The sequence below is a fragment of the Lynx rufus genome, unplaced genomic scaffold, assembly GCF_022079265.1.
Source record: "Lynx rufus isolate CCGP_SWC_20201006 ecotype Redwood Valley unplaced genomic scaffold, mLynRuf1.p SCAF_18, whole genome shotgun sequence".
Taxonomy (NCBI): domain Eukaryota; kingdom Metazoa; phylum Chordata; class Mammalia; order Carnivora; family Felidae; genus Lynx; species Lynx rufus.
In genome coordinates, this window is record NW_025814832.1 from 6,276,454 (window position 1) to 6,290,042 (window position 13,589).

At 42.3% G+C, this 13,589-nt stretch overlaps 1 protein-coding gene across 7 annotated transcripts in view; it reads left to right on the plus strand.

Moving 5' to 3' along the window:
* The first annotated feature begins 1,460 nt into the window (after positions 1-1,460).
* Positions 1,461-13,589, plus strand: part of NF1 (neurofibromin 1) — a 248,210-nt gene continuing 236,081 nt past the window's right edge. For all 7 annotated transcript variants that reach the window (XR_006962286.1, XM_047080763.1, XM_047080758.1 and 4 more), the window contains exon 1: positions 1,461-1,898. Coding sequence is in view for 6 of the 7 variants with exons in the window: in XM_047080763.1 (XP_046936719.1) it covers positions 1,839-1,898 (60 nt within the window). In the remaining variant the exon portion in view is untranslated. The remainder of the gene's footprint in view (positions 1,899-13,589) is intronic.

The following is a 13,589-nucleotide window of genomic DNA, read 5'->3' on the forward strand; positions in this document are numbered from 1 at the left end:
TGGAGGTACGAGTGAGAGCTTTTTGGGGGGTTTTAGCTGGGAAGGGCACAGATGGACATTCATTTAACATCCTTTTCTTTAACATTGTCACCATCATTTCTGACATCATCTAAAAGACATTAGTTGGTATTCATATGGCATCCTTAGAGAATGGACAACAGAGCCACCTAGACCCTTTCCTCTCATTCTAGTGGAATGAAGTATTAATTTAATATGTATTTTAGACAATCACCATCCAGCAAAGGTTGGAAACTTCTCTCATGGATATCTCTGTGCATGGGATACTGGCTTAGAGAATTTTTTTTTTTGTAGTAAATGTAAAATACTAGTTTTGCTCTGCCTTATCACCTGATTAGTTATCATATCACGCGGCCTAAGTGGCTGATTAGTGTGTGCTCAGAATGTGGAAACTCATTTTAAGATTATCCTAAGTAATAATCTTGAGGAAGATAATCTCAAAAATAGCTCATTCCAAAATTCATGCCCGATATAGGTAGATCATTGTTTTGGATGTAATCCTCTCCCTGGAAAACCAATTTCACACGAAATCATTTTAACTGTGGTATTAAGGGTATAGGGAACCCCATTGTTTCTGGAGAGCCACAGTCTGTCTCTACTGTCTTTGGAGTCAAACCATCTGGGTTTGCATGCTGACTCTGCCACCTACCAACTCTGAGACTTCAGGCAAATCTGTTAGATGAGGGTAATACCTATTGGAAAGGTTCATTGAAAGATTTAAATGAGATGATGAATGTTGAATCAATAATGTATGGAAGCCCTTAGAGGATTTTTGAGGATGGTGCAACTTGAATCTGTATCAACCGTGCAAAAGTTTTATTAACTTGGATGCCTATCTGTTCAGCAGAGGAAGTCCGGACTGCATTCCGGAGTCTGAGCACTTTGACCGCCATCGCGTCTAGGAATTGGGATTTAACACAGACAGTTAAAAAAAAAAAATTGTATCTGTCTTGGCCTTATTTCCCCCGTTTCTCAGCAGTTTATACTAGCTAGCTACGAAGGACCTGGAAACCGGAGATTGTGTACTTTATTTTTTTGTGAGAGCTTAAGGCAGAGAGGGACCCTCGCATAGCCCCCCAGATCAGCCGCAGAGATCTGCGCCCTGGGAGAAACGCTAGCTCCGCGGCCCCCTAACTTCCAACCCGGGGAGCAATCCAAACCCTGAGGCCGGCGGGGGAGGGGGAGCCTCTTGTGGCGGTGGGGATGCGAGCGGATGCTCCCGGGTCGGCACGGACCGTCGCCGGCCGAACCCAGAGCCAGAGTCTAGGTGAGCCCGGCGGCGAAGAGGGACGCGCGCCTCCGGGCCCGGAGGAGTTAGGTGACGTCACCTCCAGGAGGACTCGCTTTTTCATTAATGAAACCGGCCGGCACGGGCGCATGCGCGGCAGGCCGCCTTCCCTCTCGCTTCCCCCTCCCCTTTCCCAGCCGCGCTCTCAATCTCAAGCTCGCTCGCTCTCCCTCTCCCCGGGCCGTGGAAAGGATCCCACTTCCGGTGGGGTGTCATGGCGGCGTCTCGGACTGTGATGGCTGAGGGGAGACGGCGCTAGTGGGGAGAGCGACCAAGAGGCCCCCTCCCCTCCCCGGGTCCCCCTCCCCCGCCCCCCCTTCCCCCTGCCTCCTCGCCAACGCCCCCTTCCCCTGTCCCCCTCCCGGCTCGGCGCAGGCCCCCCATCCCCACCCCCGTGGGAACGTTCGGAGCCCGCACTCCTCGGACCCTCTCCTCGCCTCTGCCTTCACCTCGGCCCCCGCTCCCCGCCCTCTTCCCGGCCCTGGGCGCCGGCCGGCCCGTCCCTCCGCCGCCCCCCGGCCGCGGGGAGGACATGGCCGCGCACAGGCCGGTGGAATGGGTCCAGGCCGTGGTCAGCCGCTTCGACGAGCAGGTAACGGGCCCTCGGCGGGCGGGAGGTGGGAGCGAAGTGGGGGTGGGGGCGGAGTGGGTGAGGGGAGGAAGGAGCAGCCGCCTCCCCCGCGGCTGCCTCGGGCTCTGGAGGAGAGGAAGGGGGGAACTAGAGGGGGTGGCCTAGGGGGGAGGTGCGGGGAAGGAGGGGAAGGCTGGTGGCTCGGGCTCCCCTTCCCTCCTAAGTCGGGGGGTGGGGCCTCTTCCCTGACCACCCCTCGGACCCTCCATCCTCTTTATCCCAGCCCTTCCGCTTGCTAATGAGGATGAGTGACCTGGGGGCGCTTGCAGGGGCTCTCCATCTGGATTTAATCATTTCCCCCTCCCTTACTTTTGTTTGTTTGTTTGTTTGAACGGAGGTGGGTAACGTTTAGGGGTTTCCTCTTCCCTCAGTGGACCTCCGAACTGGGGGTGAGTCCCTGGAGGAACCCCCAGGCCTGTCTTGTGTACCCCCAATGGGAGAACGATAACATCCCGCCCCTCCCCCAGTTTCTTCAGCTTCCTCTCTTGGACGGGGAAGAGTAGAAGCAGGGAAAGCACAGGTTTTCTTACTTTCTGCTCCCTGGAGCCTGCCCTGAGAGCTCCAAGTGCACACTCAATGCACATCTTTTTGGTACCCCACTTGGGCGTCCCCCCATATCCTGATGAGACAAGACTGGCATTTACATGTTGTAGTAGAAACCATGGTGCTCGTCCCCTTCTGCTTCTGAAATATTTTTCCCTTTTTTTTTTTTCTTCCTTGAGAATTGCAGTTTCACCCTTTATTTTGCCAGCGGTCTGAGAATGTGAATAGAGCTTTCTTGAGTGAGAATCTTGGGGAGTAAGGGGAGCAGGGTGCCAGGAAAAGTGGGAAACTGCGTCTGAGCCCCTGACAACGGAGAGCAGGGACAGCTGGGATGTGGTCCTGGAGCCGATAATTCTGCTGGTGTTGTGTTGTTGTTTTTAACTCTCACCTCTTGGTTCACAAGAGAACTTTCATTGAGAATATTTGGGGTGGAAAAATAAAAGTTTCATAGCTTGGGGAGGTGCCTTTTTATTCCTTGAGCTTCACACGCTGGATCCTGAGGCTGATCAGAATGAATGCACACGGAGCCTTTTGTCAGTGGGAATTAGTTTAACTTTGCGTTGCTGTGGTTAGTTGGGGATAGTTTAAAGGGATGCTTTTTTTGCAGCTGCAGTTCTGCCCTGGGCTTCCTGTGATGAGGGACATGTTAAGGTTGAATCAATCTATTTTGTTGACTGGATACAATCATAAAAGTGATTATGGGAGCTGAATGGAGGGGCAGGGGAGGGCTCCACTTTTACTGGATCCTCAAAGGTTTCCTTACAGGACTCCCAGTGTTGCTGACCTACCCGAAAGATGTTTGGGATAGGCAGCAGGATTGAGAAGGCAGTTGAAACTACCTAGGTAGAATAGAATTACAAAGCTGTCAGGGGCTTGTAGCGTGTTGTTTCACCCATCCCTCTTCTGCTTCCAGACCAAAAAGCTTGTAAACCAACTGTACTACTGATCTATCTGAGGAAGTAAAATGTTACTGCATACATTGCATTGTGTTATTGATAGAGCATTCGATTTAAAACTTGATAGAAGAGACTTTATGTAATCTTGAAAAAGGATTTTAAAGGCACACGGAAGAACCCCAAGTCTAAACCTTGGGGACAGCATAATATGGATGCAGGAATTTGAAGTGTTCACACTACCATTGTTGTTCTCCAATTTTTTTATTAGTTTTTTCCCCAATTTTTAAACTTTATTTCTTCACTTACCTGTTGATCCCTAGGCTTATCTGCCACCTACAAAAAAAATATAGTTTTCTAAATTTATTAAATTTTTTTTTTCAACGTTTATTTATTTTTGGGACAGAGAGAGACAGAGCATGAACGGGGGAGGGGCAGAGAGAGAGGGAGACACAGAATCGGAAACAGGCTCCAGGCTCCGAGCCATCAGCCCAGAGCCCGACGTGGGGCTCGAACTCACGGACCGCGAGATCGTGACCTGGCTGAAGTCGGACGCTTAACCGACTGTGCCACCCAGGCGCCCCTATAGTTTTCTAAATTTAAAAGAACGATTCTTATTATATTCCCAGTAACACAAGTAAATATTTCCTTCTTTTTGTCTCCAGTGTTAAAAGACCTTAGGCTTTGTTGTTTGCGTTGTTATGAATATTGTGGAATCAAACTCGCCACCATCTGTTAAAAATTAAGGATGTAAGAGTTTTAAACGGAAGCATTTTTAATGTATTCCTTATGTTGTAATTAAGAGAAAGATACGTAGGGCAAATTATTCCTCACATTCTTCTCTTAGGTTAAAGACCACTGACTTTGCCATACAGAAGTCTAAGGCTTTTCAATGTTTAACATAAGGTACTTACATACCTTAATTTACTATAGTAGTAATAAACGTTTAATTCAAATTAGAGATTACCTTGAGGTTGGAAAGTGAGAAAACCGAGGCACAGAGATATTAAATGACTTTCCAAGGTCACGTGGCAGACCTAATAACAAGAGCCTCAGTACGAAACGTATTGAATGCTGAACAGTCAGGGATACTTTTTCTGAAAAGTATCTCATAGGATTTGTTTTAATAACCCCTTAAGTATAGTTAAGGGAGAAGAGTTCACATTTTTATTGAGGGGAGAAAAAGCCCCACGTGTAGGGAGAGGTATTTGTATAATTAGTCTCAGCTATTTCTAAAAGTTTTAAATTTGGGGTATATTGTCTGTACTTTGTTTCAGCGGGTCCAGAGGGATACAGGCTGCTTTTTATTACAGCTAAGACATGTGTATGTTGAGCCCGAGAGCGTATGCAAGTCTAAAGGTAGCAACTCTGTTTATGACTGAATTGATGGTTTGGTTGGGCTTCTAATATTTGTGGTGATGTAAGCAGAAATGCATTACTAGCCACTGCCGATAACGTTTTGTACTCTGATGGGTATTGCTTGGCAACTTGATGCGGTAGACCCAGTTAAGAGAAGTGGCAGTGTTCCATCTTGACATTTTGAGCTTAAGCCCTTATTTCCAAGTGGGTAAAATGAAATTGCTGTAACCTGCTAGTATTGCACCTAAACCTAATATTTATGGCCTAAGTTGAATGATTCTTACCAATTTTAAGAGTAATTATGTCCTTGGTTAGGGAAATGGCAATTGCAAAGGTGGATGGCCAGAAAGCGGAGTGAATGTATCAGTTATTTATTTATTTTTGTAAAGAATGATGAGTTTAAAAAAAAAATTAATGTTTGTTTATTTGCTGAGAGAGTGGGAGACAGCGTGACTGGGGGAGGGAGAGAGAGGGAGACACAGAACCCAAAGCAGGCTCCAGGCTCTGAACTGTCGGCACAGAGCCCGATATGGGGCTCAAACTCACAGACTGTGAGATCATGACCTGAGCTGAGGTCGGACACTTAACTGACTGAGCCACCCAAGCGCCCCTGAGGTTTCTTTTTAAATGTTTATTCATTTTGAGAGAGACAGGGCGCATGCGCACGGCACGGCACGGACGCGGACGCGTGCGCGCGCGCCCTTGCAAACACAAGGAGGTGGGGGAGAGGGAGGGAGAATCCCAAGTAGACTCCACGCTGTCAGTGTGGAGCCAGACTAGGGCTCTGTCTCACAAACCTTGAGATCATGACCTGAGCTGAAATTAAAAGCCCTACGCTTAACTGACTGAGCCATCCAGGCGCAGCTGAATCAATGTTATCAGTTACATCTTCTACTTTTCCTTAACCCGCCTTTATGGTGCTGAATAGTACGTTTCTAAATTGATACTGGTATATTTTAGGTGTGTAGCTCTAAATTGTGGCTTATTAGGTTACTATTAATGAATTAGAGAAAACTTTGTCACATGCCCCACCTAGCTCTCTGTGCCCCTCTGGTTCTGTAGGACTTTGTTTCTGAAGCGGCATAGAAGAAAACTGTGCTTATTTGAATTTTTTTTTTTTAACAAATTGAAAAAAAGGTATCCCCAAATGATTTGTTGTAAATATGTTCATTTAAGCACTCATGTATTCCATATCTGGTCAAGTACAAACAGTATATACCCCCATATTTAAGAACATATTAGAGAATAAACTCTGATTTTTGATTTGAAACAATGGCATATCAGTTACTGTAAATTGGATGCTAATTGGAATGTGTTTTGAATATGTCGTGTGAAACTCACGCAATATAAAATGATTGACAAATGTCTTTGAAGTTATACACCACATGTTAATTGGCTAAGTAGATTTGTAAAACTTTGAAGCTGTTTTGGATTAAAAAAAATCTCGTAGCTTTGTTTCTTAAAGCCTGGTCTGCCATTTTTATAAGGCCTTAAAGGTAGTTGAAAGTGAGTACTCTTTTGGTGAGGGGTATTTTGTGGTGAGGAAAAAATGCTTATTCTTTATTCTGGAATTCCTATTTAAAAAAATTTTTTCCAACTCATCCTTAATTAGTTCTCTATGCTCCCTCACTACCCTTACCTTATTTAGCATCCGATTTAATTTTTGTGTGAGTGCCTTCCTTTTCACCTTCAAACTTACTAAGATTTCTTTTCTCAAGCATTTACTTGGTCCTGTAGCTTTCTCTCAGTGGATCAATTTTTTTTCTTCTTTTTGTTGCCAGATACCTGCTGCCTCTACTGTTTATCCACTCATTTCCTTTATAGCTGAAAACTAGCTTCTGCCTCTGCTTTCCTTCTGGATTGCTGCTTTCTTGAAAATGATTCCTTCTGGCAAAACATAGTGGTTTTTGCTCAATGGTAGTGCCGCTGTGGTGTTCTATTACCCCTGGAAACCAGTCTACTGGAATTCATAAGACACAGTACTGTCTTGTATGTCTGTATGTTTGCAGATCCTTATATACTGATGTGCTGATCAATCCTTGAACAGATTTGCTTTCCCTGTCAAACTATGCTGCCTGTCACTGAACTGGGATTCCTGAATGGGGTCTGAGTTTTGTTCTGCTATTTACTTTCTCTGTCCTTATGCTAGCCATTAGATGTCTGTGGATCCTAGATTCTCCTCATCTGTCAGAAAAGAATCAACTAGAGAATCCCTAAGGTTCTCTATCTAGTTTAGATATTAGATGATTTTAATATTTTAACATTTCCCTGTTGCCTTCACAGTCCATTGGGAGCTGACTCCACTTGATTTACCCAGCTATTTCTCATTATGCCTCAGCATGCACCTGTGTCCCAGACAGGTTGGCTCAGTCTCTTCTGTATATATCATGCTTATTCCTGTCTCTCAGCCTTTGTTGATCCCAGCCCCTGCCTGCATGCTTTCATTCCTCCTTTGTGCTTTTAAAATTCCTGTCCATCCCTCCCTGTGCAGCTCAAGCTTCATTTTTCCCATTAAGTTTTTTTTGGATGAAACTCACTGCGGTCTCACTTCTTGGTGTACTTGTCACCTGGGGTTTCTCCCCTCAGGAGGGTTGGTTGAACACAGCTTAGTATTTGCTCTTCTCTTTTTGTCAAATAGAGTGTAAACTTTCTAAAAAGCAAGACGCCTCAGTTAGCATCCTCATATAGTCACCCCAGTGCCCAGCATGGTTGTGAGCATATAGCACATCATTGGTGGAATGTTTTCTTAATATGATTCCTGGTTGAAAGGTAGACTGGTTAAAAGTAGTGATGACTTGGGCTTTGTTTTAAATGTAAATAACCAAATTTATAATGTAGTGTTTATAAATAGCCTAGGTCTTAAAAGTTAAATGATATTTTACCTATGAGTAGGTTTTTTTTTTTTTTTTGAAGAGAGCTTTAAGGAGGAACTTACACATATTTATATTTCCTCCCAGAGAGAGAACATGTTTTTTGAATCAAATTGCTTTAGATTTGATTAACTACCTTTGTGATCTTGGATTTGTCACTTTTCGTGGTAAGTCAGAAGGAAACTTTTTTGCAGTAGTCTGATAGGAAAATGATTGCAAAGAACTTTGAAAAATCTAGAAGTAATTCAATGTAGGATTTACACATGTTCTTTACAGCCTATTGACTATTGTGTTTTCACTAAATAAGGGAGATTGACTGGTCTCTGGATATTCCCCCAAAATGTACCTTGGCTGATATATATACCTTACTTTAGCATTCATTAACAAATAGTTATGGTACTGAGAGCATCTTTATGTATCATGGATCTCTGTAATTGATCTGTTTTCTTGCTTTATCATCTAATTTATAGCAAATGTATTATATGGCTTCTCAAGTTTAGCATGTTTAATATAAAAGTGTTACAAGGTGTTGTGTGAATTGGGCCAGCAATATTGTTTCATTTGATCTTAAAATATTCCTACACTTTATTTTATTTGACATTTTGAACAGTAGGAAATTAGGTTCTTAAATCTGCTTCCTCTTCTTTTATTTCATTATTATTATTTTTTCATGTGTTTAGCATGGAGACTTTTGTCCTTGAAGGAAAGGTTAGTGATATATTACAATACTGTAGTGCCTTATTTTTAAATCTTTTTTCTTTGGATTGCTCGGGCTGCTATGGGGCGTTTTTGTTTTCATCTTCAAATTTGGTGTTTTGGGGTTCTATATAGACTCTTTATTGTTGCATTTTAACAACATGCTTTTAAGGGTGAGCAGTGTATTAATTAAGAACATGTGTTTTGCAGATGTGTTCCTTCAGCCTCAGTCTGTTCTTCATTGGGAGTTATGTGTGTGTATAAGACAAGGGACAGGAGGTATAAGAAGGCTCGTTTTTAAAAAAAGGGAGTTTAAGGAGGAGAATATTCCATAGAAGAAGTAGAAGGAGAGGTTTGTGGTCAGCTTAAACTGTTAAAAGGCTTAGAATCAATACTGAAGTAGAATATGGGCATCTTAAGGTCTTTCTCTGCAGAGGATTGATTTGTATTTATAAAAGCATTGGCTTATTTGTAGGACATCTTTTAGAATACCCCATTTTCTTGTGGGTGGAGAGGGAAAGATGAGACAAAGTTTGTTTTGACCTTGAAGAATAGAAAAGTTAAGGTGTTTTACTTTGTAGTGACTGTGAATTTAAGATTTCAGCAATCTGTAAAATTCTGTATCATACTGTGTGCCAGGGCCTTCAGTAAACCGAGCACTCTGAGAGGTTGTACTGAAGAAAATTTTAACATTCTAGAATATGAATAACTGGAATTGGTAGCGCCCTCATTAAAAAAAATATTTCTGGGGCGCCTGGGTGGCGCAGTCGGTTGGGCGTCCGACTTCAGCCAGGTCACGATCTCGCGGTCCGGGAGTTCGAGCCCCGCGTCGGGCTCTGGGCTGATGGCTCAGAGCCTGGAGCCTGTTTCCGATTCTGTGTCTCCCTCTCTCTCTGACCCTCCCCCGTTCATGCTCTGTCTCTCTCTGTCCCAAAAATAAATAAACGTTGAAAAAAAAAATTAAAAAAAAAATATTTCTTTGAGAGATAGAGCATGAATGGGGAGGGGCAGAGAGAGAGGAGAGCGGGAATCCCAAGCAGGCTCCACACTGTCAGTGCAGAGCCTGATTTGGAGCTCAGTCTCATGAACCGTGAGATCACGATCTGAACGGAAATCACTTAATTGACTGAGCCACCCAGGTGCCCTGGTAGTGTCCTTATTAAAGTCTCTCCAGGGGCCTGCAGTAGACCACCTATTTGACCACCTCAGATATCAAATGCCAGTGATACATAGTTACATTCTTCAGTTCTCTGACAGTGGCTTTTGAACCATTGACTTTATCATCAAAAGAGCTTCTGTTGAGATAAGAAAGCCCCAAGCTAAAATGGAATCCCATTCTATTATAATGAAGAATTGAAATTATCCTCTAAACCTACATATACTTTTTACTAGAAACGGCACTGATTACTTTGGAGTAGCAGTAACTTGAGGTGCAAAGTTCCAGATTACATATTTTCTTTAAACCACAGATTGGCACTCTTTTGGTTTGGCTTAAGGTTGCCACTACAGTCTACAAGCTGTTGCCTGTTCCTCTTTGTATTTTATAGCTTTGAGTTTTTTACCCTATTGAATTTCACAGAACTTAACTTTTCCTGATGAAATCCTTTGCCCCTTCATTTCACATCCCCCAAACAGGGTGATGTATCTAGTGCAAGAGGCATGGAGTTAATTGAGTAAATACCAAGAGTTTTAGACATTTACTTTAAAAGGTTTTTACCTAACTTACTTATTTTGAGAGAGAGAGAGTGCACACGCTTTATTTTTTTAAGTTTACTTATTTTGAGAGTGAGAGAGTGCAAGTGCATGCACGCAGGGAGGGGGAGGGGCCGAGAGGAGAGACAGAATCCCAAGCAGGCTCTGCACCATCAGCACGGAGCCTGATGTGGGGCTCCAACAAACCATGAGATGGTGACCTGAGCAGAGATCAAGAGTCAGATGCTTAACCGTCTGCGCCACCTCGGCGCCCCCTAACGTATGTGTTTAAGAGAGTGTGAAAATGGGAGGCGGGTGGGGCAGAGGAAGAGGGAGAGAGAGAACTTAAGCAGCCTCTGTGCCCAGCGCGGAGCCCTACGCCAGGCTTGATCTTACGACTGTGAGATCATGACCTGAGCCTAAATCAAGAGTCAGATGCTTAACCGACTGAGCCACCCAGGCGCCCCTTACCTAACTTATTTTTAATCATAGTTTTATACCCAGATAGTGACTTTGTGGGTAATTACTGCCCATAGCAATCTCAGGTGACCCTTTTCAGTTTAATTGTTGACGACTTTCCTTGGGTAGTCTCCATAGTAATTTGGGCATGAGAAAATGTACCATCTCAAATTTGTGATGGCACTACACTGTGTAGTGAGAAAAAGAGCTTTTGAGTGTAGCTTTCAAGATAACCTTGGACAAGTCACTTAACATCTCTGAGCTTCAGTTTTCTGTTTTTATCATAAAATGGGGATTATACCTTCCCTGCTCACATCATGGGCTTGTTTAGTATCTTAGGTGTGAATCTTTCACATGAAAGGAAACTATAAACAGTCATAAAAATGTGTTACTGTGATTATCATACTATGCGGTATTTTTCTATCCCTTCTTTATGCTTTGTTATTATTATAGTTTCATATTATTATTACCCTGCATGAGGAAAAATAAAACTAGAGGTGCAGAGCAATTGTTCACAATCATATGACATGTAATTAATTGAATTTAAACTAGAGTGTGGGTGTTAATCCTTAGAGCAGTAACTTTTCAATAAATAGAGCTTTACAAAAAAAGGTCTAAATTTTTTGAACAGATAGCACAAATATGTAAAATGAGGAATGTATTCTTGCTTCTTCCAAGTTGAGTTATTAGAGCTTACCTTTTATGTTCATATGAGAGTAAGTGGAAACCTAACTCATCTGGTCATATGTTAGAAATAGATAAAAATAGACATACATTTTAAACATTATATCCTTGATTTCATTATTTATCATTCGTCTTTTCACCTTACCAGAACTTCTTTGGCTGTTAGGAGAAGTTGTAACATTGTTCCCCTTTTATTTAGTTTTATAGCATTGCATCATACTCACTGAAGATTTTTAGATGAGGAGAGATGAATGCTGAAGGTGAGAGAATAGAATTTGCTAGAATACCAACAGGAACGTACAGATTATGTATTTACTTCATTTTTTTTTTAATCTTACCATCTGTCCACTTTTGTAAAGTTGGTTTTCAAACTTGAAGAACATTGCATTTAGGATTTGATTAAATTTGAGGCAACTCTAAACTTCAGTAGTATTTGAGTGCTTTATTCTATTGGATTCCTGGATATTTCTGTTTTCCTTCCTTCCTTCCTTCCTTCCTTCCTTCCTTCCTTCCTTCCTTCCTTCCTTCCTTTCTATATCTACTTTTTCAGCACACCCCCCCCCCCCCCAACCATCTTGTCTTTTGGAATATCTCTTCAACCTCTGTCAGCTCAGGGCTGGGAAAGTGTTTTGCTTTTATACTCCAGGCAGGTCTTCCTTTTGGGTAATGGACTGAAAGGTGGGGGGGGGAGGAGGGGGGGGGGCGGGGGGAGCATTTGTGTTTCCTGTTATGTTTGTTCTTGGCCTCTGATAACTGAAGTTGCAAGTAGAGAATGGAAGAGGTAGTAGGTTTTGTTTTGGTCAAATGTTGGCAACAAAGATCAGTGAAGACCTGTGCTTTGGTTTCTACCCTGCCTCAACTGCCTTTGTGATATGTAAATCTAAATTCCAAGTTGTTTCATTATCTGTAAAACAGGAGAAATAGGATCTGACACTCTAAAACTTTTATAATTCTTAAAAAGGATTGACTTTTGTTTCTTTTTTTTTTCTTTAGAGCCAGCCCTCTAAAAAAAATAATTCCAGTCACTAACAGATTAGTCACAGATCCTTAGTTAGAAGGAATCTGAGATTATTATTATTAATATTATTATTTATTTTATTTTATTTTTTCAAATTTACATCCAAATTAGTTAGTATATAGTGCAGCAATGATTTCAGGAGCAGATTCCTTAGTGCCCCTTCCCCATTTAGCCCATCTCCCCTCCCACACCCTCTCCAGTAACTCTCTGTTTGTTCTCCATATTTATGAGTCTCTTTTGTTTTGTCCCCCTCCCTGTTTTTATATTATTTTTGTTTCCCTTCTCTTATGTTCATCTGTTTTGTCTCTTAAAGTCCTTGTATGAATGAAGTCATATGATTTTTGTCTTTCTCTGACTAATTTCATTTAGCATAATACCCTCCAGTTCCATCCACATAGTTGCAAATGGCAAGATTTCATTCTTTTTGATTGCTGAGTAATATTCCATTATACACACACACACACACACACACACACACACACACACACATACATATATATATACATATACACCACGTCTTTTTCATTCATCCATCGATGGACATTTGGGCTCTTTCCATACTTTGGCTATTGTCGATAGTGCTGCTATAAACATTGGGGTGCATGTATCCCTTTGAAACAGCACACCTGTATCCCGTGGATAAATGCCTAGTAGTGCAATTGCTGGCTGGTAGGGTAGTTCTATTTTTAGTTTTTTGAGGAACCTCCATACTGTTTTCCAGAGTGGCTGCACCAGCTTGCATTCCCAAGGAATCTGAGATTATTTAAATCCACTTCTGCAATAGCCTTGGCAGATGATTGTCCAACCTCTATTTGGATATTTATTTAAAAAAAATACAGTAGTAATTCGTGTTCATTGTAGAAATGCAGCAAATCACAAAAGAATGAAAAAAGTCTAAAATGCCACACTTCAGAAAGAACCGCAGTTAAAATTTTGGTACATAATTGAGTCTGCCGATTCTGAAATCAGAATGCTTGGGTTTGAATTCTTGGGCTCTGCTTTGCTACTGCTTCCTAGCTCTTGGCCAAGTTACTTAACTTCTTCAAGCTTCAGTTTCTTCACTTGTAACAAAGAGTCAATGAAAATACCTAATCCACAGAAGGTGGTTGTGAGGTTTAAATTAGGAAATAATGTGTCAAGCATGTGGCAGTTTCTTGCACTTGGAAGGAACTCAGTAAATGTTTGCTACTGTTACTATTGTTAGGTTGTTTGAATTGAATGAGATACATTGTTTTATAATCTCTTTTGACATACCGGCATAATGTGAACATTTGCCCATTTGATTGCATTTTCTTTTATGTTTGTAAAAATTAAGGTATTCTCGGGGCATCTGGGTGGCTCAGTCAGTTGGGTGTCCGACTTCACTCAGGTCATGATCTTGCAGTTCAGGGGTTCGAGCCCTGCATCGGGCTCTGTGCTGACAGCTCAGAGCCTGGCG